The sequence below is a fragment of the Oryx dammah genome, unplaced genomic scaffold, assembly GCF_014754425.2.
Source record: "Oryx dammah isolate SB20612 unplaced genomic scaffold, SCBI_Odam_1.1 HiC_scaffold_9, whole genome shotgun sequence".
Lineage (NCBI taxonomy): Eukaryota > Metazoa > Chordata > Mammalia > Artiodactyla > Bovidae > Oryx > Oryx dammah.
This window is the reverse complement of record NW_024070193.1, coordinates 58,161,876-58,188,017: the sequence shown is the minus strand read 5'-3', so window position 1 is coordinate 58,188,017 and position 26,142 is coordinate 58,161,876. Positions and strand designations below refer to the sequence as shown.

General features: G+C 46.9%; 1 protein-coding gene across 3 annotated transcripts; it reads right to left on the bottom strand.

Annotated features, from left to right (window-relative positions):
• Positions 1–17,955: 17,955 nt before the first annotated feature.
• Positions 17,956–24,421, bottom strand: EOMES (eomesodermin). 3 transcript variants are annotated; one of them, XM_040246347.1, is made up of 6 exons: positions 23,195–24,421; positions 22,067–22,221; positions 21,307–21,428; positions 20,727–20,885; positions 20,577–20,638; positions 17,956–19,822 (listed from the first exon to the last, which is right to left on the bottom strand). In XM_040246347.1, exons 1-6 carry the CDS (start codon positions 24,061–24,063, stop codon positions 19,084–19,086), a joined length of 2,106 nt encoding a protein of 701 aa, XP_040102281.1. In that variant the 5' UTR covers positions 24,064–24,421; the 3' UTR covers positions 17,956–19,083. The 3 variants fall into 3 exon arrangements, with proteins under 3 accessions (XP_040102281.1, XP_040102282.1, XP_040102283.1); XM_040246348.1 differs by having other exon boundaries at positions 17,956–19,765; XM_040246349.1 differs by lacking the exon at positions 23,195–24,421 and having other exon boundaries at positions 22,067–22,753.
• Positions 24,422–26,142: the final 1,721 nt, after the last annotated feature.

The window sequence follows — 26,142 nt, the reverse complement described above, 5'->3', positions numbered from 1 at the left end:
GAGCTACAGCTTCTCATTGTCCTAACATTACCAAGTGTGGGTGAGAGACTGAAGTCCAGCAAGTTGGAATTGCCTTTCCCCAACTTTGAATCTTGAAAAGATGGGTATATTAGTGGAAGAAAATACCCGGTGGTGCCCTAGTGTCAGCCTTTGTCAGCACCCTTCCAATAAACTCTCCCTGTGGTTTAAGGAAACATTGCATTAGAGATCCTAACTGAAGCAGTAAGGAGGGGGAATACAATAAATGTTACTGTATAAGAGAAATAAAGACACAAGATATGCTTTATTTGTTGATGGCACGCATGACTGACTACCTATCTACAAACCCTAAGAAGCTCTCCAGTGCAAACTAGAGAGTTTGGTAAGAGAGCTACTTTTAAAATATCAGCAATAAATTTTAAAATGAAAAACCTCCTTATACATAATTGTCGAGGCAGTCTGAGTGGGCTGGAAAAGAATTTCCAGATGCAAAAATTTCAGAAGGGGGAGAATTTATTAACAGCAAAAAGCAGAGATGATGAGGGTACTGTGAGCACAGTGGGCCAAACCCCTAACAGGCCAGGGAAGGTCGACAGGATGTTGTTAGAACAGTGGGCTGGCTCTAGGCAGAGCTGTTGCTTTTCATGGGTTAGTAGTCAATTTTTATAGTCTCAAGACCAAAAAAAAAAAAAATTCCTGCTGGAAGATTGGCATTAGGTGATTGGCTAGGGCTCAATAGGGTGACTATCTGGGTGGACATTTTTGCCTAAGTTGGGGTCAGGAAGCCTGTTGGTGATGAGCAGGAGGGCTTTTGACAATGGTTTCAAAGGGGCTCAGTCAGATTAGGAGGTGACCTTGGTTCTGGGTTCTGCTTCTGCGGCCTTGGGGCAGGACTCCACAACAATAAGCCTTTATAATATGGAAATAAATTTAGCAACAACAGATTAGGATCTACATAAGAAAAGCATAACATATTATTAAAAGATATAAAATAAGATCTGCTCATCCTGGAAAGGGTTAATATCACAAAAAAGCAATTTAATCCAAATTAAAAAAATTTTTAAATCATGACCTGTTTTTTTTTTTCCTTCTGAGGTAGAATAAGGAGAAAAGTACAAAAGTATTTAAAGATCAACACCTTTCTCCAAATCTGGAAAAATATTATTTGGGAGTAGAATGGGGAAGGAAGATATTAAAATATCAGAAAGTTACAGAGATCAAAACATTTACTCCAGGGAGAGATTTTAAACACCAATATACAAACAATACAAATGTTGGAAAGGAATTTAACAGACCATTTGAGTGATAACACCTTTTAAAATAATGCGGGAAACACAAAAGTCCAAAGAGAAAATAATGGACATATGTTAATAAACAAAAGTTAAATATTTCTATACAAATATCCTAACTAAAAAATATATCACAAAATAAAAATAATAGGCTATTCCCATTCATGATAAAATTGGACTGAGTAATTAATCTGCAAAAGAATATCTCCAGAAACTTACAGAAACGTTGAGATACCACTGCACACACAGCAGGATGGCAAATGTTAAATATCAAGTGTAAGTGGATCAAGTAGAATATCCATACACTGGCGGTGGGATTAAAAATGGCTTCAGCCAGACTGAGACACTGCTTGGCAATACCTGCTAAAGAGGAATATGTGATGTAGGACTTCTACTCTGGTGTATTCTCAGGAGAAAACATACACATGTTTCTCAAAAGGCATGTACTAATTGAACATAGCAGTTCTATTTGTAATAGCTCCAAACTGGAAGGTACCAATATAGATGGCAGCTGTTGGGTTCAGCAACCCCCACTCTGACTGCATATCCAAGGGAAATGAAAACAAATTATCGAAGAGATGTCTGTACTCCTATGTTTATGCACCATCCACAATAGCCAAGCTAGGCAAACAACCTAAGTGCCCATCAATGGATGAATGTTTTATATACACACACAGTGGAACACTATTCAACCATGAGAAAAAATAAAATTCTGCCACTTGGAACAACATGGATAGAACTTGAAGATACTATACTAAGTGAAATAACTCAGAGAAAGGCAAATGCTGTATGATCGATCTCTTAGAGGTGATAGCTAAGAAAAAAATCCCTGAATTCATAAAAGCAGAGCATAAGAAGGTGATTAAGAGCAGTTGGTGGGTAGAGGAATGGTAAAGATATTGTGTAAAGCTACATACTTGCAACTAGTAGACAAATAAGAGCTCTAATACACAGTGCAGTGATTATAGACAACAACGCTGTGTTGTAAACTTGAAGCTTGCTGAGACTGGATCTCATCTGTTCCCAACACTAAAATAAATGATTGTGTGAGGTGACAAAGTTGTTACCAACTGCTATGATGGCAATCAGACTGCAATGTAGATGGATCCAGTCAATATGGAGTACAATTTGACATACAGTCTGTATGTCAAATGCATCTCAGTTTTAAAAATTTGATCATATGACTGGGGGAAAATTAATCTATCTAAACTTCAGTTTCTTCTTTTACAAAATGGAGCTAACGGTGGAGTTATGAGGTTAATGGATAAAAGACAAAGTTTGCAGAACTATTTTTATTACACAGTACGTGCTCAGTAAACAATTGTAACGTTAGGAGGAGTGGAAATGGCAACCCACTCCAGTGTTCTTGCCTGGAGAGTCCCAGGGACAGGGGAGCCTGGTGGGCTGCCGTCTATGGGGTCACACAGAGTCGGACACGACTGAAGCGACTCAGCAGCAGCAGCAGCGGGAAGAGGAGGGGACACAGAAGTTGTAGTCCTACTACCAGTATTAAAGAGGAAAAAAGTGTACGTGTGGCATCAATTTTTATCTATTAGACTGACACAAATGTAAAAGTCTGATGACACCAGCGTGTGCAGAAACGGGTGTTCATATGTGTCTGGTGGAGGTGAGAATTGCTACCTCTCTTTAGAAAATAAATATATGCATTACAATTGCAATAAGCTTTTGACCTAACAATCCCATGTTGGAAATACATGTTTTAAGAATAATCAATGTTTTTTTTTTGCTAATTTGGGGAGGGAAATTAATATAAACAGAAAAGATTAAAGCACACCAATGTTGAAATACTCTTAAAAAGAAACTTAGCAAATGTGGTTAGGAATGTTAAGGTACTGCCTGCCTCCTGCTTCTGGGTTCAGTGTAAGCCCTAACACAGAGAAGACCGGCTCCGTCTCCGGTTGAATTTCTCACCTTGGTCCTACTGTGTTTCTTTCACTTCCTCTGCAGGGCCCTGTGATCCAGCATCCTCAGGCTTTGGGAGCATGCTCTTTCTGCTCATGGAAAGATCAGGAACAAACACTCCTACGGCTCCTTACCTGATTTCTTTGGGCTTAATTCATCTCACATCATTTTACACATCTATCTCTTTTGGCTGTGGGTCTTCACTGCGGTGTGCGGGCATTCTCTAGCTGTAACATGTGGTCTTAGCTGCCACTCAGAGTGTGGGACCTTCGTGATGGAACTCGTGCCTCCTGCTTTTCTTTTTTCTCTTCTGTTTCAAGATGGCTAACATTTTTTGCCAAGAATAAATGTTGAATTTTGTCAGCTGATTTTTCTGCATGTATTGAGACAGCTTCCCTTGTGGCTCAGAGGTTAAAGCATCTGCCTGCAATGCAGAAGACCTGGGTTTGATCCCTGGGTCGGGAAGATCCCCTGGAGAAGGAAATGGTAATCCACTCCAGTATTCTTGCCTGGAGAATCCCATGGACAGAGGAGCCTGGCAGGCTACAGTCCACGGGGTTGCAAAGAGTCGGACACGACTGAGCCGCTTCACTTCACTTCACTTCTATTGAGACAAATGGTTTTTCGTTTTTAGTCTGTAAGCATGATGAATTATATTGATTGATTTTTAATGTTACCTGAACCCCAGAGAAATCGCTTTTATTAGATACATAAACATAGAATTATTATGACCTATTGATAAATTTATCCTCATATCATTATTAAATGACCTGTTGTCCTTTACTTTAAAATTTGCTTTGATATTCATATATCCATTCTAGCTTTCTTTTGATTAGTGTTAGCATGCTGTATCTTTAAAAACCTTTTAAATTTTAACTATGTATGTCTTTATATTTAAAATGGGTTTCTTATAGGCACCATATAATAATGCCCTACTTTTTAATCCAATTTGACAATCCTTGAATTTTAATTGGAGTGGTTAACAACTTAATGTTACTATTGATATTGTTGGATTAAAATCTACCAGCTTGTTATTTACTTCCTGTTTGTTCAATCTGCTCTTTGTTTCATTTTCTTTCTTTTGTGCCTCCTTTGGGTTAATTTGGGATTTTGTAAAAATCAATTTATCTCCTTTGTAGACTTATTGGTTGCACTTCTTTATTGTGTTAGTTTGGTAGTTGTTTGAGGGTTTCTAGAAACATCTTTAACTTACCACAGTTTATCCTGAGTGAAACTACATCACTTGATGTACACTATAACAACCCATAATAGAGAAGGACTCTATGGTCCTTGCCCCCCATGTCCTCAGCCTGCCTGTTGTTGGTAGAAAAACTTTAGCCCAAGAATAAGTTTAATCAGAGAAGTGAGAAAATGCAGAAGCAAAAGGCAGCAGTCAAAGAACACCAAATAATAATAGTTTGGGCAGTAAGCACAACCAAAGGCTTTCAGTCCCTCCTCAAGGGCTGTTGATAATATTTTCAGCCCTCTCCTGTGAGCTGTCTTGTAGATACTGAAACTCCCACCAGGTGGAAGAAGTTAGCTACCTGATGAACAGACTAAACAGGCCATGAGTTGCCACAACTCCAAGAACTGGCCTCAAAGAAATGAGAACAAACCAACTCTGGAACTGATGATTAACTGTACTTTAAACAATCAAGATGATGATGGTCAGACCACAGATGACCAATTTCAAGATGACTCTCAGAGCTGACTGTGCTGTTTCTGCATGTAGCCCCTCCCTCTGTCTATAAAAGCTCTTGCCCATTAATTGTCAGTGAGGGGAGCTGGCCTCTGGACAAGCATCTGCGCTCCTCCCACCCATTGCCAGCATCCAAAATGAAGCAAACTTTCATTTCCACCAACCTGTTTTTTTTTTAATTTTTATTTTTACTTTATTTTGCTTTACTATACTGCAAAGTTTTGAAATACTTTAGTTTATGGCAATACTTTAGTTTTGCCATACATTGACATGAATCAGCCACGGGTGTACATGAGTTCTCAATCCTGAACCCCCCTCCCACCTCCCACCTCATATTATCTCTCTGGATCATCCCCGTGCACCAGCCCCAAGCATCCTGTATCCTGTATCGAACATAGACTGGTGATTCATTTCTTACATGATAGTATACATGTTTCAATGCCATTCTCCCAAATCATCCCACCCTCTCCCTCTCCCTCAGAGTCCAAAAGTCTGTTCTATACATCTGTGTCTCTTTTGCTATCTCACATACAGGATTATCATTACCATCTTTCTAAATTCCATATATGTGTGTTAGCATACTGTATTGGTGTTTTTCTTTCTGGCTTACTTCACTCTGTATTATAGGCTCCAGTTTCATCTACCTCATTAGAACTGATTCAAATGTATTCTTTTTAATGGCTGAGTAATACTCCATTGTGTATATGTACCACAGCTTTCTTATCCATTCATCTGCTGATAGACATCTGAAACCTGGTTTCTTTATTGCCTTTTGAGTTGCAAGCATCTAGATCCCGCTTTCAGTTACAATAATATTATATGTCCATTTCTCTACTCCCAGCCTTTGTGCTATTAACATATATTTCAATTCTGTGTATGTTATAAGCATCATGTACCTTGCTGTTTTCACTTTAAACAGTTACTTTTCTTTTAAGGAGATTTTGAAAATGAGAAAACAAGTATTGCATATTAACTCATGTGGTTCCAGGGCTCTTCATTCCTTATGTGGTTCCCAAATTTCCATCTGGTATCATTTTATGTATCCTGAAGCATTTCTTTTAACATTTCTTGTAGTGCAAGTCTACTGATTATAAATTCTGTCAGTTTTCATCTGTCTGAAAAAGTCTTTATGTCACCTTCAGTGTTTAAAGAGGTTTTCCTTGGGTGCAGACATCTAGATGGATGCTTTTGTTCTTTCAGGACTTTAAAGACGTTCCACTCTCATCTAGCCTACTTATGTTCTGCTGTCATTCTGATCTTTTTTCTTTGTATGCAATATACCTTTTTTCCCCCTGGGTGCTTTTACATTTTCCTCTTTATCACTAGTTTTAAGCAATTTGATTAACATAAGCCTTAGTATAGTTTCCTTCATATTTCTTGTGATTGTCTTCACTGAGCTCTTTGTGTGTGTGTGTGTATGTGTTTGTTAGTCGCTCAGTCGTGTCTGACTCTTTGTGACCCCATGGACCATAGCCCACCAGGTTCCCCTGTCCATGGGATTCTCCAGGCAAGAATACTGGAGTGGATTGCTATTTCCTTCTCCAGGGGATCTTCCCAACCCAGGGATCGAACCTGCATCTCTGGTGTTTCCTGCATTGGCAGGCAGATTCTTTACCACTGTGCCACCTAGGAAGCTACTTATTATTGTTTTTTATTAACTCTGCCCCCTGTGTCATTTTTTGTTTGGTTTTGATTGTTTTTCTCCTTCTTGTGGGTCATATTTTCCTGCTTTTTTATGTGTCTGCTGTTTTTTATTGGATGCCATAAATTTTCAATATTTTCTTCGTATGAGCTTGTGGATATTTTATAACTATAAATATAGTTAAGCTTTCTTCTAGGCATAGAAGACACCCAACTGTTAGAAGCCAGGGTGGTGCCAAATATCCTACAATGCAGCTCCCTACCCTCAGAAAAAGAACTATCTGTCTCCAAATGTCATTAGTGTTGAGACTGACAAAACCAGCTTTGGTCTTTTTGGGTGTTATCCTTCTGGACTTTGGAGAGCTTCTTCGTGTGCATGCTCTGCTCAGCACTCAGAGCATCGGGGGACCCCGCTTGATTCTCTGGTGTGTCTCTGCGCACACCCTACTCTCGGAACTCTGCCCTGAGAACGCTGGCTATCTTAGCTTTTTCCCCTCACAAATCTGTGTCCTCAGCTCGAGAAGACTGCTGGGTTTAGTCTGGGTCCCCAGCCTCACTCTGACTGTAGACTGGACACTCTCTAGGCAACAGCTAGAGCAACCTGAGGGTTCTTCTCATTTCTTTCTCTTCTCTAATGGATTGCTATTCTACAGATATGCAGTGTCCTGGAAGACATTTTTTCTTATATACTTTTCTGATTTTTATTTGAAAATAAAAATTTTTCCAGGCAGAAAGTTAAGCCACATCCTTGCTACTCCATCTTGTCTTGGAGAGAAGTCCTGCTTTTGACATTTTTGAGATCCAGTTAGAATTAAATCATTGATCAAAGTGAAGTGAAAGTCACTCAGTCATGTCTGACTCTGTGAGTCCATGGACTATAGAGTCCACGGAATTCTCCAGGCCAGAATACTGGAGTGGGTAGCCTATCCCTTCTCCAGGGGATCTTCCTGACCCAGGAATCGAACTGGGGTCTCCTGCATTGCAGGCGGATTCTTTACCAACTGAGCTATCAGGAAAGCTTAAGCTAGCAGTCCACAGCTAAATCTTTCTCAGAAGTGTTTTTGTTGTTTGTTTCTTTCAAATAAGTTATCCATATTGAAAATGATGAAGTTTTCATATAGTAATCCATATTTCCTCTTGACCTGCCTCTTGAGAAACCTGTATGCAGGTCAGGAAGCAACAGTTAGAGCTGGACATTGAACAACAGACTGCTTCCAAATAGGAAAAGGAGTACATCAAGGCTGTATATTGTCACCCTGCTTATTTAACTTATATGCACAGTACATCATGAGAAATGCTGGGCTGGAAGAAGCACAGGCTGGAATCAAGATTGCTGGGAGAAATAGCAATAACCTCAGATATGCGGATGACACCACCCTTATGGCAGAAAGTGAAGAGGAACTAAAGAGCCTCTTGATGAAAGTGAAAGAGGAGAGTGAAAAAATGGGCTTAAAGCTCAACATTCAGAAAACGAAGATCATGGCATCCGGTCCCATCACTTCATGGCAAATAGATGGGGAAACAGTGGAAACAGTGGCTGACTTTATTTTTCTGGGCTCCACAGTCACTGCAGATGGTGATTGCAGCCATGAAATTAAAAGACACTTACTCCTTGAAAGGAAAGTTATGATCAGCCTAGACAGCTTATTAAAAAGCAGAGACATTACTTTTCCAACAAAGTTCCAAGGCTATGGTTTGTCCAGTAGTCATGTATGGATGTGAGAGTTGGACTATAAAGAAAGCTGAGCACTGAAGAATGGATGCTTTTGAACTGTGGTGTTGGAGAAGACGCTTGAGAGTCCCTTGAACTGCAAGGAGATCCAACCAGTCCATCCTAAAGGAGATCAGCCCTGTGTTCATTGGAAGGAGTGATGTTGAAGCTGAAACTCCAATATATTTTGGCCACCTGATGTGAAGAGCTGACTCATTTGGAAAGACCTTGATCCTGGGAAAGATTGAGGGCAGGAGGAGAAGGGGATGCCAGGGGATGAGACGGTTGGATGGCATCACCGACTCGATGGACACAGGTTTGAGTGAACTCCGGGAGTTGGTGATGGACAGGGAGGCCTGGCGTGCTGCGGTTCATGGGGTCAGAAAGAGTTGGACACGACTGAGCGACTGAACTGAACTGAATCTATATTTCCAGCTATTCTTGATGCAGCATTTCTGGGGATATGTCAAAACAACTGTAGAGTATTTCCAGCCTTTAGCATAAAGGCTTTGCATGGGGTAGAGGTTAGAGTAGGGCTGGATAGCTTCTTCATTGCTCTGGGTTTCATGCTCCGTTTTGCTCCATGCTGCCTTGTGCCCAGGATACTGGCTTCTATGTCTGCATCCTGAGACTTCTTGGTCCTCTGGCTTTGCATCGCGTTTGGCCAATCAGAGGTCTGGCAGGGAAGTTGAGAGTGGGAGAAGAGTCTGGCTGCCTATTTGCTGGTTGACTACAGGCCAGCCAAATCCTTTTTCTGAAAAGTTGCAGCTTTTGGCAAATGCTGGAGGCTCAGACAGGAAGGAATCTGCCTGCAATACAGGAGACTTGGGTTCAATCCCTGGGTCAGGGAGATCCCTTGGAGAAGGGAATGGCAACCCACTCCAGTGTTCTTGCCTGGAGAATCCCATGGACAGAGGAGCCTGGCGGTCTACAGTCCAGAGGGTCACAAAAGAGTCGGACACAACTGAGCGACTAACACACACACACCCCCAGTTTTACCCGTCCTTACCCATATTGTGTCTCTCTGGTCCCAGTGACCAGGCCTAAGTGCAGGAGGCTGCGAAGCAGAGTAACCACGGAACACTTGATGGGCATGACTGCCCCAGCTACAGAGACTCCAGAAGGAGCCCTGATTCCTCAGGACCAGGTTAAGAGCGTGACTCACAAGTTGTTTTCTAAGGCTCCAATGGGAAAGCGGGCATGACAGAACACTGGGGTACTTGCTTTCCCTTTCCCAGCGAGTTTGTGCTTGCTTTGTTTTTCTTAAAGGGAAAGAGGAATAGGGGAAAATCATTGGAGGCGCCACCCCCAGATTCAGGTGTAATTACATTGTTAGAGACTCTCTTCTGTTTGCATCCTTTCAGAAGACCGTTTCATCAGGATGGTTAGCATTACCTCCATCAGACTGGTCTCATAACACAATATGTTTTGACAGCTCTGAGCAGAGAGTCCCTAAAGGAAATATTGATACCACCACACATTTTATTCTAATCATATTTCACTCGTTCTGATCTCAGTTTAATGGTATTCAGCCTTAGAGTACAAACACACTCCAAGTACAGGCGTACGAGTGCCTTTTTGTATACTAACTCAACCCCAGCTCCTCTGTGATGTTCCTAGCAGCTATGTGGTCTCTACCTGCAGCTTCTACATATTCAGTGATGAACACAGTGCAGTTGGTTAATTAAATCAACACTCACTTGGTTGAAAAGGTGGTGCACAAGAAAAACTGGAATCCTGGAAGAAGTAAAATGTCAAAGAACATTCTTGGATTTTAGATGTATAAAATAAAAGATAACACCTGCCTGTCAAGATTAAGAAAAGCAGCAAATATGTAGGGTAAATTTACTATCCTAGTTGAGTTGAGTATAGGTCAAAGAGCAAGAAGAAACAGACACCACTCCACGACAGGTCTAGATTTTAGAAAAAGAATCAGAGAAAGATGAATCATTGATCCATTGAGCTCTCGAATACTTTTCATTTCAAATATTCTGAAAAACAACAGAAAAATAATTTAAAACTATGCTTTAGAATTTAACGTTTTCATGACTAGATATTTCACACACTTCTGAAACGTTTTATGGTTATAGTGTGGGTTCCAGGGACTCCCCCGCTGGGCAGTGGCTAAGAATTGTGCTCCCAGTGCAGGGGGCCTGGGTTCAAACTCCGTTCAGGGAACTAGATCCCACACGCCCCAACACAGACTGAGGATCCCGTGTGCCACAGCTAAGACCCAGTGCAGCCAAATAAATAGCTATTAAAAAAAAAAAAGTCTAGGGTCCACACTGGTTTCTCTTCAGATCATATACATCTTTCACCTTCTAAAGTGCAGGTCCACCCCACGGTGCGGTGCAGAGCCCGCGGGCTCCTCGGGGCACGCCAGCCCTGGGGGTTTCCTAGTGTCACGCGTGCTCACGGCTGTAGCCACCACAGTGTCCCTCAGATCTCCAGTCCAGGGGGAGAAGTCCAGCTGCCCAGGCTGCTAAAACCGGGACACTGCACGAAGAAACGGTGACCACCAAAGACAGGCTACTGTAGCCGACCTTCTGACGGCCTGGTGGCCGGTGCAAGAGGTGATAATCCAGTGCCTGCAACGGAGATATAGTAACACATGTAGGGGTTAAACCCACCCTTGTTTCTCACAGAATTACCATGATATTCTCAGTCACCAATTGCATCCCAATTCCGGAAGTCCTAGGCTGTGCACGTGGATAGTAACCTGGCAATCCCCAGGACGCTCCCCAACCTCTTCCCTTCCCCAGGCCCCCTGCTCAGGTCTCCCTTCCACTCCAAACTCACTGATAAGAAACCATTTCTCCTTACTCATCACAGATGAAATCACCACCTCCCCATAGCAACCACCAAGCTATTTGACTGCCCTTTTTATCACTTATGATTTCCAAATGATGTTTGTCAATTCTGGAAACATATTTTTAAGGCAATTAGGAGATTGATACTTTGCCCTGGGAATAGAAAAGCAAATAATCATGTACTTTATCACTTTGTTACGCACTGGTTTACTATGATTTCTTCGCAATCTGTGTGTAGCAAACTGCTTCAATAAATATGGATCAATCTTATCCACTGAGGTACTTTGTCCATCTTCTCACTTGATTTCAGTGACCCATGTTCCCCAGAGGGCAACAGTTACTTTTCTGTGATGATACATAAAGAGCAGAGACCTTAGACTTTTGGTTCACTCTGCTTAATGTCACAATCAAAATGTCATTATGATGCACTATCTTTAAGAGATGTTTGCAATCCCATCTTCACTGTGGCACTCTTCAAACTAGCCAAAAGATGCAAACCACTAACCTACGTGTCCGTCCACGGGGGAATGGGAACATGAAAATTGGCATGTATATTATTTAGCCATAAAAAAAGAAGGAAACCCTGCCTCTTGCAGCAACGTGAATCAACTTTGTGGGCATGATCTATATTTCGAATTTTTATTTTATATTGGCGTACAGATGATCAACAATGCTGTATTAGTTTTAGGTGTCCAGCAAACGATTCATTTATACATATACATGTATCTATTCTTTTTCAAATTCTTTTCCCATTTAAGTTACTACAGAATATTAAGTAGCATTCCCTGTGCTATACAGCAGGTCCTTGCTAGTTATCTGCTTTGAACACAGCAATGTGTACATGTCAAGGCCAAACTCTCGATCTATCCCTCCCCTACCCCGACCTCCCCACCTGGTAACTATAAGTTCATTCTCTAAGTCTATGAGTCTTGTTTCTATTCTATAAATACCTTGATATCTAGCATTTTTTAAAGATTCCACTGTAAGTGCTGTCATGATATTTGTCTGTCTGACTTGCTTCACTTAGCACTTTTCGTCACTGGGTCCATCCCTGTTGCTGCAAATGGCCTTATTTCATTCTTTTTTAACAACTGGGTAATATTCTGTCTTATATAGTACCACTGCTTCTTTATCCATTTCTCTGTCCATGGACATTTAGGTTGTTTCCAGGTCTTGGCTATTGTGAGCAGTGCTGCTATGAACATTGTGAGGCCTGTATGCTTCCAAACCATGTTTTCCTCTGGATAGACGCCAGGCGTTATCTGAAGTCAGACAGAAAAAGACAGACACTGTATGATCTCACTTACATGTGGATCTTAAAAGGTAGAGCTCATAGAAATAAAGAGAAGAATGATGCTTGCCAGGGCCTGGGGAGTGAGGGAAATGGAGAGGTGTTGGCCAAAGGGTACAAGGTTATAAAGGGCCCAGTTATAAGATGAATAAGCTCTGAGGATTCAGTGTATGGCAGGGCAAATAGCTAATGATACTATTATGTGCTTGAAAATTACTAGACGGTAGATCTTAAATGTTCCCACCACAGACACAAAAGTAGTAGTTACGTAATGTAAGAGAGGTGTTAACTAACTTCATTGTGGTAATCATTTTGCCGTATATCCATGATAACCAAATCATCAGGCTATATACCTTAAATGTATACAATGTTATATGTCAATGATATCTCAGTAAAGCTCAGGGAAAAACACATTAGAAAAAACCAAAGTGCCATTGAGTAAAACTTTTGCCTGCATATGTAATTAACAGCTGTATTGAGATTTACTTCCTCTGTCAAATCCCCGAAAGAAAAAATGGACATGGTGAACATTACCAGTGGACAATGGGAGGCCCAAAGAGAGACAATCCAGGTGGAAGAGCTTCCTGGTGGAAGAGACCACCAATGAGATACTGTTTACAAAAATAGAATTTTAATCAGATGAAGTCTCCATATGTAATCACTATTTTGTTGGAAATGCAAGGGTCAGAGGATCAAGTTACCACCATAGGAATTCAATCAGCAAAATCCAGAACCTGGAAAAGTAGACAAAATAAATGCTCAAACTTCTTCAACAAATGACAAGGAAAAATAAAAGAGGGAAGACTTCTAAATTAAGAGAATTAAGATCATCAACCAGATGTGTGGGACTTTTCTGGACCCTGATTCAAACAAACCAACTGTAAAAAACAGGAACAACAGCAAAAGTTTTATGAGCCAATCAGGGAAACATGCCTGGATATTTCATGACATGAAATTACTGTTGATTCTATAGATGGGATATATATGTATATGTGTGTGTGTATACTTATAAAGAATCCTTATCTTTTAGGGTTGTGTATGGAAATAGTCGAGGATTGCCTGCCTGCCTGCTCAGTACTGTAGCCCACCAGGCTTCTCTGTCCATGGGGATTCTCCCTGCAAGAATACTGGAATAGGTTGCCATGCCCTGTTCTAGGGGATCTTCCCAACCCAGGGATCAAACCCAGGTCTCCAGCATTGCAGGTAGATTCTTTACCATCTGAGCCACCGTGGAAGCCCAAGAATACTGGAGTTGGTAGCCTATCCCTTTTTGGGGGGATCTTCCTGACCCAGGAATCAAACCAGGGTCTCCTGCACTGCAGGCGGATTGCTTACCAGCTGAGCTACCAGGGGAGCCCAGGAGACAGATACGTGGGTGTCCACCTCTCCCTGCTTTCTTGTATGTTTGTAATTGTCCGTAATCATTTTTGAGTAAATTTAAAAGTCTTTCAAACAACAAGGTCCTACTGTATAGCAGAAGGAACTATGCCCAATCTCCTGGGATAAATGATATGAAAAAGAATATTTTAAAATAATGTATATAGGTGTATAATGGAATCACTTTGCAGTACAGCAGAAATTAGCACATTGTAAATCAACTATTCTTCAGTAAAAATGTAAAAAAGTAAAAATCCTACAGAAAAAAATCTTTCTTTTGCCAATGAATGCACTTGAGTTTACCGCTATATATCGGGTTGTAAAAGTAGTAAGTAATAATGCCTCCTGGACTTCTCTGGTGGTACAGCGGGTAAGAATGCATCTGGCAAAGCAGGGGACACGCTTCTATCCCTGGTCCAGGGAGATTCCACGTGCTGCAGAGGAGCTAAGCCCATGGGCTGCAACTACGGGGCCCCAGGGTCCCAGCCACTGAAGTCCCTGGGCTTAAATCCAGTGTTCCAAAACTAGAAGGAGCCCTTGCTCTGGCAACCAGAGAAAACGCGCGAGCAGCCAAGAAGACGAAGCACAACCAAATATTAAACAAACAATAATATCTACTAATACTACTCACAGCTACTCAACAGCTTACGGAGCAGTGAAGTTCATCCTGCCGTCTTTCGTCCTGGGTAATACATCAGATGAGCCAGCTGTGACTGCAGCTACTGAACGGTGGCCCAGGACTAGAATTTAAAGTTTTCCAACTTCAGGTTCCCGGCTCCTGCCCCCACACCAAGGAGTTTTGAGAAGAAGGAGGGGAGGTGGGATGAAGAAGACCTCCTTGCAGAAGCTGCAGAGCCTGGGGCGCCTTACTTGCTGTGGCCGCGAGATGGCGAAGCCTGCCCGCCACCCGGGACCCGCAGCATCAACGGAACTGCGGCTGGACCCACCGCCAAGGGCGAGGCGCCCACAGTGAGCGGAAAGCTGGGTCCAGCCTGGGGTTACAGAAGTTACTGTGGGCGCCCTACTGCCTCCCGAAAGCTTCTAGAAGGACGCTAAGGATTTTTAGGGAGTCGGGGACATTTTAAGTGGAGCTGAGGGTGTTCACGCCGTGATGCCCAAGATAAGAAGAGACCCGGCGCTTCTGGGGCGGCCAACGGTCCATCAGAAGTCGGCCACTTTGGAGACCACCTCCAAGGGTCTGCCGTGTCTGGCGCAGCCACGTCCTTCCCCCGGTGACTTGATGCGTCCTCGGCGACACGCAAAGGGCTCCTAGGGCCGAAGAAGAAAGGGGGAGAGGGTGGAGCAGTCGCCAGAAGTTAACGTCTTTTAAGCTGTAATGAGAAAATTCAGTGGCCACCAAGGTCAGAGTCACCAGTATGTTTAAAAAAAAAAAATTATCTTAGTTTCAGACTGTCCACGAACGGTTCAGCTCACGGGCGGGGGAAGAAATGCAACTCCCAGTGAACCCCAAGTGCAGGCGCTGCTCCCAAGTGTCCGCGGGGCGCAGTAGGGGTTCGATTCCAGCGAAAACGCGCGCAGGTGGACGGGTTCCGCAGGTTCCAGCCTCCCGAGCTGGATCGGTGGAGTTCGCGTCTTCGAAAGCTTAGACTTGAGGGATGGGGCACTTACAGAAGGGGACTGGATCAAGCCCACCTACGGAGTTTTGCAAATTGCCTTTAAAAGTGCGTGCCGAGGCTGCCGAAATCTTCGCGAGGTGAAAAGCCAAACTCTTGGAGACCCTCAGCGCGGTGGGGGACATCGCCACCAGAGCAGAGCGGGACAGGGGAAGCGTCCAGACGAGTGAAGAATGAGTGCTTTCACTTTTTATCCCCACTGGAGGTTCAATTTCGATTAAAATCAAGGGGCAAGCTGAAATGTGTTTATTTCGGAGCGTTTCCACGACTCCTGCAGAATTAAAAACCAAACAAACACGGTATCGTAGCCCCGGCCTGTTTGGTTCCAAAAGAAGGAAGAGCCTGGAAAGGAAATGGAAGACCGCGAGTCTGCCTTTACCCCTAGGCTGAAATCTAATCAGAGGCGGCTGAAAAGGAAGGAGGTTGGACCAAAAGCTGATCTGGAGCCTTTAACCCCCGTTGAAGAGTGGGGAGGTGATTCCTCGCAGATGCCGAGTAGGCTCCAAGCCCCGGCCCTGGTTTACAGGGTTAAGAGTTTAGCTGCTCCTTCCACTCTTCCCCTATTTCTTTCCAGATTCCTCTCGCCTTTCTCAGTGGGTGGTTCCCCACTCCACCACCAGGATAGCTACGCTGCGCCGCAGCACTTCTGGACTTCAGTAGCCTGAAGAAGGAATCCCGAGTCAGCGAGGAGAGAACTCCTGCCGGGGCGGGGTGGGGGGCAGAGGAAGGTCCTGATCCGAGTTCTCCCCAAAGCAGCAAAGAATTCCCGAGACTACGAGTGGAATATGGTTTTCGTAGTTGTTGGCTTTCTTTTTAAAAACTCACACAACCAAAAAGTGTTTGGCGATGTAAAGGACACGCGAAGAAAACGGCAATAGCATTTCCAAGTCAGTCGTGTCGTTTTTGCACTTCTCTTTCATTGCAGTTTGTCTACTTGGAGATTTCTGTTTGGGGCTACAACGGAAGGGAGCCAGCAGAACCCTCCCAAGCCTGTGTCCCCCCCACCCGCGCTCCCCGGCTCAGGCAGTCTGCGCGGGCGCAAACGCTGGGACCCCCGGCGGTGAATGTAAACAAACGGGGCGCCGAGTCCTTGATCTTTATTTAAATAGAAGCTTGTTTATCGGTGTCATTCTAGGAGGATTAATTAGATACATCTCTTCACAATTTGGTGTCTGACACTCCATCTTAGGAATGCCTTATCACAAGGTGTTAATTGGGGCCACTCAGCCACTTACGTTTCTATTAAACACTGTGAGGGACTTTTCACAAGTACCAGGTTCTTTTTACTGTACGGTGCAAAAATATACAGGACTGGAAATAGACTGGGGCCGGTGTCTGCTCCATACCGGAGGTGATTAGCATTTGCAGTCTTTGCAGAAAGCAGAAGAGAACACCGTTTCGAAATTCCATCGTATCTCCCAGTACGGTCGGGTTCCTTGCGGTTGGGGGAGGGGAGAGCGCGGACGGCTTAGGGGGGCTCCTCGACGTCCTCCTCCGTCTGAATTTATCATCCCCAACAAACACACATAAGCCAAATTTCAAGGCTTTCGCTTCCAGCTCCGGTAAAGTTCGGGGCGTTTTGAACAGGCATCGCCGGAAGGGCGAGTATAGAGACCCAGAGCCCAAGGTCACGGGCGGCGCGGGAAGGATGACTCGGAGCCGGGAAGGGCGGTGGGAATGAGAGCCCAGGCCGAGGCGAGGAGCGAGCTCGCGGCGGCCTTAATTGGGCGCGGAAGGGGAGGAGGGCCCGGCCGATCGCTCGCCGCCCAGCACTAATCCTCTTAGCAGCTGCATTTCCGCGCCACGCAGTTAGCAGAATGACCCTCCCGTTCAGACCTTTACCCCGAGAGGGTCGGGAGGGGGCTGGAAAGGATTGCAAACCGGGCCAGAAGCCGTCTGCCGATAAGCGCGGCAGGGCGTCTGGCAGGAGGACAAAGGGCCCTCGGCCACACTCCTGGATTTAACTCCGCGGGCCCAGGAGTCAGTCGGGGGATGGAGTGGCCCTTGCCCTCCCGGGGACTGAGAGCCGAGGAAGCGACGCTAAACGCTAGGTGACCGACTCCGCAGCCGGCCCGCACAGAGCGCTCCCGCCGCAGTGCTCGCGCCCCGGCCCGGAGCTGCCCCCGCATTCCCAGAGCCCGGGGCTCAGGGAAGGAGGAAGCCGCGTAGCGGGGGTGGAGGCGGCCCGCACCCGCCTGATCTCGGGGGATCCGGAACTCGTGGGTGATCAGAGGGCCGCGAGGGTGCCCGGGGAGCCCACGTGGGGCCGGGGATGGGAGGCCCGGGAACGGCCCGGAAGCCGAGGACTTGGGGGTGGAGGCTTGCTGGGCTCCATCAAGCCTGCTGCGGGCAGTCTTGCACCGCCCCTCCCCGGCCCCAACCCCCATTGTCCAGACTTCCCAGAGCGGCGAGGAAACAACCCTTCACCTTCAAGAAAAAAAGATAAACAAGAACATCCCCACCCCATGGAGAGGACAGTATCCACTTAGACATTCTAGGGCCTTCCGTGGGGGGAGCGGGTTGGTGGAACTGTGTTCCTGCTGGAGGAAAGTGGAGAAAGCAGACTAAGATATTTGAAACAAAGATGAAAACCCATCGTACAGATGACAGAGCTAGGCCTGTTCCCTTAACGAACCACATTTATTAAAAATGACTACGACTGTACATAAAAATCCAAGGTCTCTAGAAAGCCTGTAAGAGCTGGGGCGTTAAGGTTTCTGCTCCCTCAGGTTACCGAGTTGGGTAGTGGGGGTGGTGGAGGAAGAGGATGACCGGGGAGTTTTCCTTAACACCGTTTCAAGTTGGTACAGTAGCTGAATACATTCTTAACTAGCTAAGAAGTAGACAGAATATTCCCATATGTTGCTCCCTGCTCCGGTAGCTGTGGTCCAGTGATTTTACAAAACCAAAGCACTGATTTTACATAATCTCATATACCTATGCAACTATTTATACAATATTTTCCACATTATTCTACAGTGTATCTAAGCACACACAACTGTACAGTTTAAAATTATCCTTTTTTTTTTTTTTTTTTGGCGACCCCTTTGCTGTCTCCTGAGTCCTATGAGGCCCCGGTTGGCCCCAGGGGCACACAGCAGAGGCCTAGCACATGAGGCGAGTGAACTTGGGCAAACATGGCTTGTTTCAAAGCCTGGGAAGATCAGTTGGGCCAAACCAGCACCTTCACAAAGCTCTTCTTGCCTCCCAGGCTTAATGTCTTCTTTCCCTAGCAGAAAGTTAACAGCAAAAATTTCCTTGTTGAAGCTTAAGGCCCACCCTTCTCTCCCAGAAGCAAAACCATTTTACCACTCTGGGCTTCTATTTGCTTACAGATTTACCGATTAAAAAAAAAAACAACAAAAAAACACCAAAGCTTTCAACATCTTTGATAACGCTAGGCCCTCTGTCTCCACAGCCCCAGTTCACTGAATGTCTAGTGTCTCCAATAAATAAATCCGTAACTTTGAATCACCTTCAAATTTAAAAACACTTGAAAGTCCTCTGCTAATTTCATTAAAAAAAAAAAAAAAAGTCTAGGCTTGTTTCAGTTACCTGCAGCAATCAAAAAGCTTTGGCACCTTCTTTTAGAGAATTGCACAAAACAGGACACATCGGGGTGGAAGGCAAATGTCTTTTTGGCAACAACCTAGGCAAAGAAGACAACAGAAACACCACCCAGTCCATGGGCAAATGGTGAGCTCATTTTGACAAGGTTAAAATAACTCTTTATGGAGTTGTGTAAAAAGCATAATAACCCCCCATGCCTTTTGAGGTGTCTTTACTGTATTCTTCAGCGTTAATGTCCTCACACTTTATGGAGGGAGAATTTTCATTGCTAGAGGTGCTAGGAGACAGGCGCCTTCGCTTACAAGCACTGGTGTATACCCCCGAATCATTGGAGTCGAGAGACTTGATGGATGGGGGTGTCTCTATCCAAGAAGAGCCAATTTCTTCTTTGACTTTCTCCTTGGAGAGCTGATCTTCAGAGAACCCCGGGGGGCTTGTTCGGGAGGTCCATGGGAGTCCAGCTGCCATCTTCCTCTGATAAGAGCCTCTGCCTCCCCACCCTGCCATCGCGGGGAAGGCAGGGTCAGGGTAGTACCCCAGGGGATGGGACGTCTGGAGGGGCAAAGATTTAATGCCATATGGGAGCAAGGTGCTGGAAGAATACTCAGACTCATAGGAACCGATGTCTATTTTGTTGGTCCCAGGTTGCTGGACAGGCGTGACAAGCCACCGCTGGGGAGGGTTGGCCACCTCTTCGCTCTGTTGGGGTGAAAGGAGGCCGTTGGTCTGTGGCACGGTTCTCTCACCATTGTAATATCGGGCTTGAGGTAAAGTGTTGACAAAGGGCTCCGGGAAGAAGGACTGAACGCCGTACCGACCTCCGGGGACAATCTGATGGGATCTAGGAGAATCCGTGGGAGATGGAGTTAACCTGTCATTTTCGGAAGCGGTGTACATGCTACAATACAAAGAGAAACACTTAAAAAAAAAAAACCCTAATGTTGTCCCCAGTCTACATCCCAGAAATGAAGAAGGCTCTAGAGCCTGAGCGCTGGTCTGCTGAGTGAAGGGCCAGAGGTGGGGAGGCACCAGTCCATTTTAGCTGAACTCTTGGCTCACTGGGACAAAATTTCCCATCATGAAAGAGATAGTTTCCTCCCAGGCATTAAGCATTTAAACTATAGAAATTCCATCTTTTCAAATCCTACAACTTGAAGAACTGGGTGCAACTCTCCCTTCTGTAGTAGGGAAGGAATGCTGGCTGAGGTGGGTAGAAATGCCAAATTTAAAAGGCACTTGTGGGCTTTGCTGTTTGATGTTATGAAAATGACATCCTTTTGGTTTAAGGTTTTTCTTATGTAAAAAAAATGAGAGGGAATAATCCCTGCTCCTGAGAGAATTAAAAAAAAAACTAGGATCAAATGGGAAGGAGGCATATAAATGCAGATTATGAAAATTTCAAATCTCCACTCAAATGTTAAAAAAATAAAAGCTTCTCATGTTTAAGCCCTTAACATTTCTTTAGAAATGAACAAAATCCTTCTGTGAAAATTCCAAAGCAAGATTAGTCAAAGCCAAATATATGCAAAAATAAAAATGGGTAAAAATCCCAATTGTGAAAGCTCTTCCTAGAACATGGTCTCAAGAAAGTGTCTGATTCAATATGTCTCACCCAAAGATGACCAGGCAAGGAAAAATAAAGGTGCACTTACGAATCATAGTTGTCCCTGAAGCCTTTTGCAAAGGGATTGTGATCAATCTTTAGTTGAGTTATCTAGATAAGGAAAAAAGACAGTCACTGAGTGCTTTCTCTCTCACCCTGGATGGGGCTTTGGGGATGCTGGGGACTCTGGGGCACTCACATCGGTGTTTTGATAGGCAGTCACAGCAATGAACTGCGTTTCTGAGAAAGTGAAGGTCTGTGTCTTAGAGGGCTCATTCAAGTCTTCCACGCCATCCTCTGTGACTTCGACAATGTGCAGTCGCGGCTGGTACTTGTGTAAAGACTGTAACACTATCATCTGCAAATGGTACAGAAAAAAGAGCTGCCAAATTGCAAAAGTGAAGTCGACTTTGGCCAATTAAATATTTTGGAATGGAACTTGCTTGCTCCTCAGCCCACAGCTAACTTTTTCTGTTGCCATTTTTGAAACTTAAAACATAGCCAAATATGTGTGTTTCATAAACACTCTCGCCTCTCGGTTTCCTAAGTCACCAAAAGATTTCAGTCTTTCTGCTCCTAATTGTTCACCCACTGTTATTGAAATCCAATAGGAAAAAAAAAAAAAAAAAAAAAAGTAGAACTGAGAAAGGTCAAAGGAAAAAAAAATACTAGAAAGTGGCAACAGGTAGCTGCAAATATTATAGACACAGTAAAGAATACAGAAACTCATTAGAAAAGAGATTCACAGCCAGAAGACCCCACCTCCTCTGCCACCCTACCTGGGTGTTGTTGTTGTTTGCGCCTTTGTTATTGGTGAGTTTTAACTTCCCAAAGGAAATCTCCTGTCTCATCCAGTGGGAACCAGTATTAGGAGACTCGGGGTGAACATACATTTTGTTGCCTAAGAGAAAATGAAACAAAACACAAAACTCAAGCATATATGGCTGTTTGCAAACGGAGGTAGGGGCAGAGATACTTTACTGCTCATGGGCAAGATTTAAGAGCTAGACTTGCAATGCCCGTCTCTCTTTAGAGGCTTAAGACCAGTGGAGACCAAGTAGTCTCTACTGATTCCCCTCCCAGGGGCCCTGTGCTTCCGGCCTTCCCTGGACAAAGCAAAAATGGAGCCAATGGGCAGTGCCTCTTGAAGGTCAATTTGCCGGTGTCTGAAGCTAGAAGGTCAAGATCTGATGGTGGAAGGTGGTTGGATTTTTATGATAAACTCAACCTTGGGGAGATCTTTTCTCAAGGTAAGATTAAAATGTCAGGAGCCTTGCCCCCCGGGGAGTTTAAGGCAATGATGTCCTCAGAGGTAGGGATGTGGCGGGGCAGGCTAGCTAGGGTCGTGGTTAACATGCTCTACGCTAGTAGGCAAGAGGTCTGACAGCGATTCTCTCCCTTGATCAAACATTCAACACAAAGAAACTCCTGCTAACACCTCCAGGCCCGGGATGTGGAGGGAGCGGTGCGAGATCGGGTTGTGCGCGGCCTGAGCGGGGCTCCCAGCGCTCCACCCCGCCCAGCCTCCTCTCTCCTCACCCTGCATGTTATTGTCCGCTTTTCCGCAGGTCACCCATTTGCCCCCCTGGAAGCGCCAGTGGTTGGGGTCCGCCAGCACCACTTCTACGAACACGTTGTAGTGGGCGGTGGGATTGAGTCCGTTTATGTTGAAGCTCAAAAAAGGAAACATGCGTCTGTGCAAGGGAATAGAACCAGATGTAAATCGCGACGCCTGGGCACGGACCCACGTTCGAGTACGACCCTGGGAAGTCTACAAACAGAATACCGGTGGGTCAAGTGGCCCTCACCACGTACAATATTCTTGAGTTGGCAACTCGCGGGGAAATCTCTTTCCCGCAGTAATTTGCCCCAATGTTATTTCCCCAGTGCCCGCGCTTCGGCATCCCTCACTCAGTTTCTCAGCCCATTCAGATACTCATCCAGGATGTTTCTATTTAAAAATCTATTTTTATTTTTTACAAGTACGAGTGCCAGGGAACATTAAGTTGCTCTCGTTTAAAAAAAAACAGAAACAAAAACTCTACTGGTAAGGCTAAAAGTGTCCCTCGGACGCCCCTCTCGCAGCACCCACCCCTCACTTTCCCCAGAATGAACCAGTGCCCTCAGTGGGATTTGTAGCCGAACTTTTTCAGGCCCGGTATCCCAGCCCAGTCGGACTCCAGAGGCCGGCCTAACCCACTCCCCGGATCAGCCCTCTCTGCCGCCGCTCACGTCCTCGCGCTCGTCCCCCGGATGCGCCCCGTGGAGACCTTGGCGCCTAAAACTGCGGGAGCCCATCTCCAGCGCTCGGGGAGAGCCACCCCTCGAGCCTTCTGGCCGGCCTGCAGGGACCCGTGTACAGCTGGGCAGGGGGATCTAGGAAATTCAGCCTTGTGGACAAGCCTCAATTTCCATGTCCGCCTCCTTCTCGTCAGTCTGGGTGAGGATGAGGAGAGCGAAGGGGGTAAGCGGCTTTAGCCTTAGCGCCCTGAACGAAGCGCCGGTGCGCGGACGGACTGGAGACGCGGCGTCTCCACTGGTAGAGCGAGGAAACTCTCCCAGCCACGAGCCGAGTGGGCGGGCCGCGGGCCCCCATTCCCGGCCACCCCAGGACCACACAGGCCTTCTTTGCCCCCGCGCCTCCGGGCCCCTCCGCGCTGCGCTCACCTGCCCTGTTTCGTAATGATCATCTCGGTTTGGTGGCGGTGGAATTTGAGCCACAGAGGCCGGTTGCACAGGTAGACGTGGGCGCGGAAGCCGGAGCCGGGAACCCCCAGACCCCCTAGTCCTCCGCAGGTACCTGCGGCTGCCGCCCCTGGGTACGGCCCGTAGAGCGGAGCCCCCTGGCCGTACTGATAGGCGCCCGGGCCGCCTCCACCGCCGCCGCCGCCCGCGCCGCCGCTCGCGCCGGCTCCCGTGCCGAACTGCGCCCTCCCGGGTGGGCACACGGCCGCGGGGAAGCCGCCGGGGGGCAGCATGGAGCCGTAGGGGTAGCGCGCCCCGTTGGGAGCCGGGTACACAGACCCGTGGGGCGCCCCAGCCGCCGCCTGGTACGGGAAGAGCGAGCAGGGCGCCGCCAGCTCCGAGCCCTGAGGCCCGGGGGACTGGAGGTAGTAGCGCTCCGAGCTCAAGCTGTCCATGGAGTAGCGCGCGCTGGCCGCGGCGGCGGCTGCAGCGGCCGCGGCGGCCGAGGGCAGCTCCTCCTCCCCGCAGGGGGAGCCCTTGCGGCCGTCCGGGGGCCCCGGCTTGGCCACGGCCGCGGCGCTGGCAAAGGCGTCCCCGGCGTCGGCGTCACTGAGCATGGTTGCGGGGGCCCCCGCGCCGGCGGCCGCAGGTTCCCGGCTCGCCGCCTCGCACGAGAGGCTGCCCGAGAACTTCTTGGGCGCTTTGTCTAAGTCCAGCCTCTGAGGCGAGGGGGCCGCTCCCGGGAGGTGGCCGGCGCTCCCGCCGCCGCCTCCTCGCGCCCCCTCCAGCGGGTAGAAGTGCGCGCCGGGCAGGTTCACAGAGCTCACCAAGAGCTGCTCCCCTAACTGCATGCTTTGCAGAGCGCAGACGGCAGCTGGCTGCTTCCTCTCCGGCCGCGACCTGATTATAAAGGCAGGATGGGGGAGCCAGCGCCCTCTTCCGAGGGGAAGGTAACTTCCCCTTCCTCCTGTGCCGGGTTACCCACCTGGCGACACGCGGGCCGCTAAGGCGCGCGCAATTGCGCGCCGCGAATCCCGAGCCCTTTCCGAATGGAAAGCGCACGGGGTTTGAAGGCAAGAGGCAAAAGCTGACCGAGAAGAGATCTGCTTTTCCTTCCCGGTCCCTTCTGCCTCTCTGGACCTGTACTCTCCTGGCCCGCACACACAGGAAGAAGTCAGATCTCTCTCCCCATCCACCACCAGAGCTAGCCTTTCTGCCCTTCTCCACTGACAAACTATCGGTCAGGTTGACCACTTGGAAACTTGCAGGCTGTCATTGGCTGCTTTATATATGTGAGGCCAGGGAGTGGCTTCGCGGCCCCACAGCCTCGGGACCCGCTGATTGGTTGGTGGAGGTGACACTAATTCAATTAGGCATTTACTAATTGGATCAAGTTGCCTGCGACTTTATTTTCCTATCCTTTAGCCTGATTTTTTTTTTTTTTTTTGAGATGCTGTCCTGCTATGAGAATCAGTCCTGGTGTCCGTATTTCGCTGGAGTTTAGGGTCTCCGTAGTTGGGTCCACTCTTGGCACAGAAATCAAGACAGCTCTCCGAGTGGGGGTGAGGGGGCGGGCGCAGATTGTGGAGGCAGGAGGTAGGAATGCTCTGCAAGTTGATGGCCTGCAGGAAGGCACCGGTCCCTGAGGGTGAGGATCTGGGACCAGCTGGAGGGAGGCCTGAGAGAAGTCTCTTTCCTCGTCGGGGGCTGTAACTTCAGGCACACTTTCCTCCCCTGGAGGACCCTCTGGCTTTCAACACGCAGGAACCACTTTTTGTTCGGTCCTTCCCTTTTACCCAATGGGAAGGGTTTACTGAGAGGAACTTTGGGCTTTGGGGATTCCGGGGACGGCGAGAGCGCACTGCTATCCTTCAGGACCGAAGCCGTCAGCTTCTGAATCAGAAGCCCCGGTGGGGTGGGCTATTGGGAAGTACTGTCACCCCCACGCTCACGCCTGCTTCAGGAGGCAGTCACTTTTACGCCCCACAATTGAAAATCCACTCTCAGTTTCCCTGAATCTCAGATCCCACCCCCTCCCATCTTCAGCTGGACCTGACGCCGAGAAACAAAGGTCCTCAAGCAGCCCCGCCGTTAAGGTTCCCTGTTCTTCTCTGCAGCGCAACACAGAAGGTGGAATAATTAGTGAAATAATCAGTTTGATATTGAATTAAACCCTTTCGCCCCAGCTGCCTGTTTCTCCCCTGCGTTTCTGCAGACGGCAGAGCAAGATGACGCTGTTCTATTGCATTGTTTATTAATACAGAAAGTGTGGAGCACGTTTCTTTGCAGATAAGAAGCCTGAATATTTGCTGTTAATAGATAATTATAGACGCCGCTTTTAGTCGCTCCGGAAGCGCGTTTTCCGGCTGAGAGGTCGGGACTCTGCTTCCTGAACTGAACGCGATCACACGGGAAACTCTTCTCCCGCAACTCTAGGCGGTGGCAGAATTCGTTGAGCGCGCATACGCCGGTGCAGAGCAGCTCGAAGTGTTCCAACTTAGATTCCAACCACAGCAGCGTAGATATTGACACCTCTGGGTTAGAGAGTGAGGCGGTCCTTCACGCACTTCGACGCTCCAGGGTGGTTATCAATTCTACGCGGCAGTGGCCCAGCCAGGTCAAGGCCCAGCCAGGGAGAGGGAGGGAGCAGGTTAAGCGAGCGCGCCGGGGCTGGGGCCTCGCAGGTCCGGGCACCGAAGCCCCCAGGCCCTTGGAACGTGGTCTGGAGCGCGCTCAGCCCAGCGCTTCTCTCATGTCGTCCCGCTGGTTTAATGCGGGCTCTCGGTGGCTCTCTGCTTTGATCACCATCCCGTCCACTCCCACCTCCCCGGCTTTTGTTTTCTTTTGATCCACAGAAGTCTTGGAGAATTGCAGTTTTAAAGTACTTTTTGTGTTTTTTAGATTCCAAGATACTCAACATGGAAGTTCCG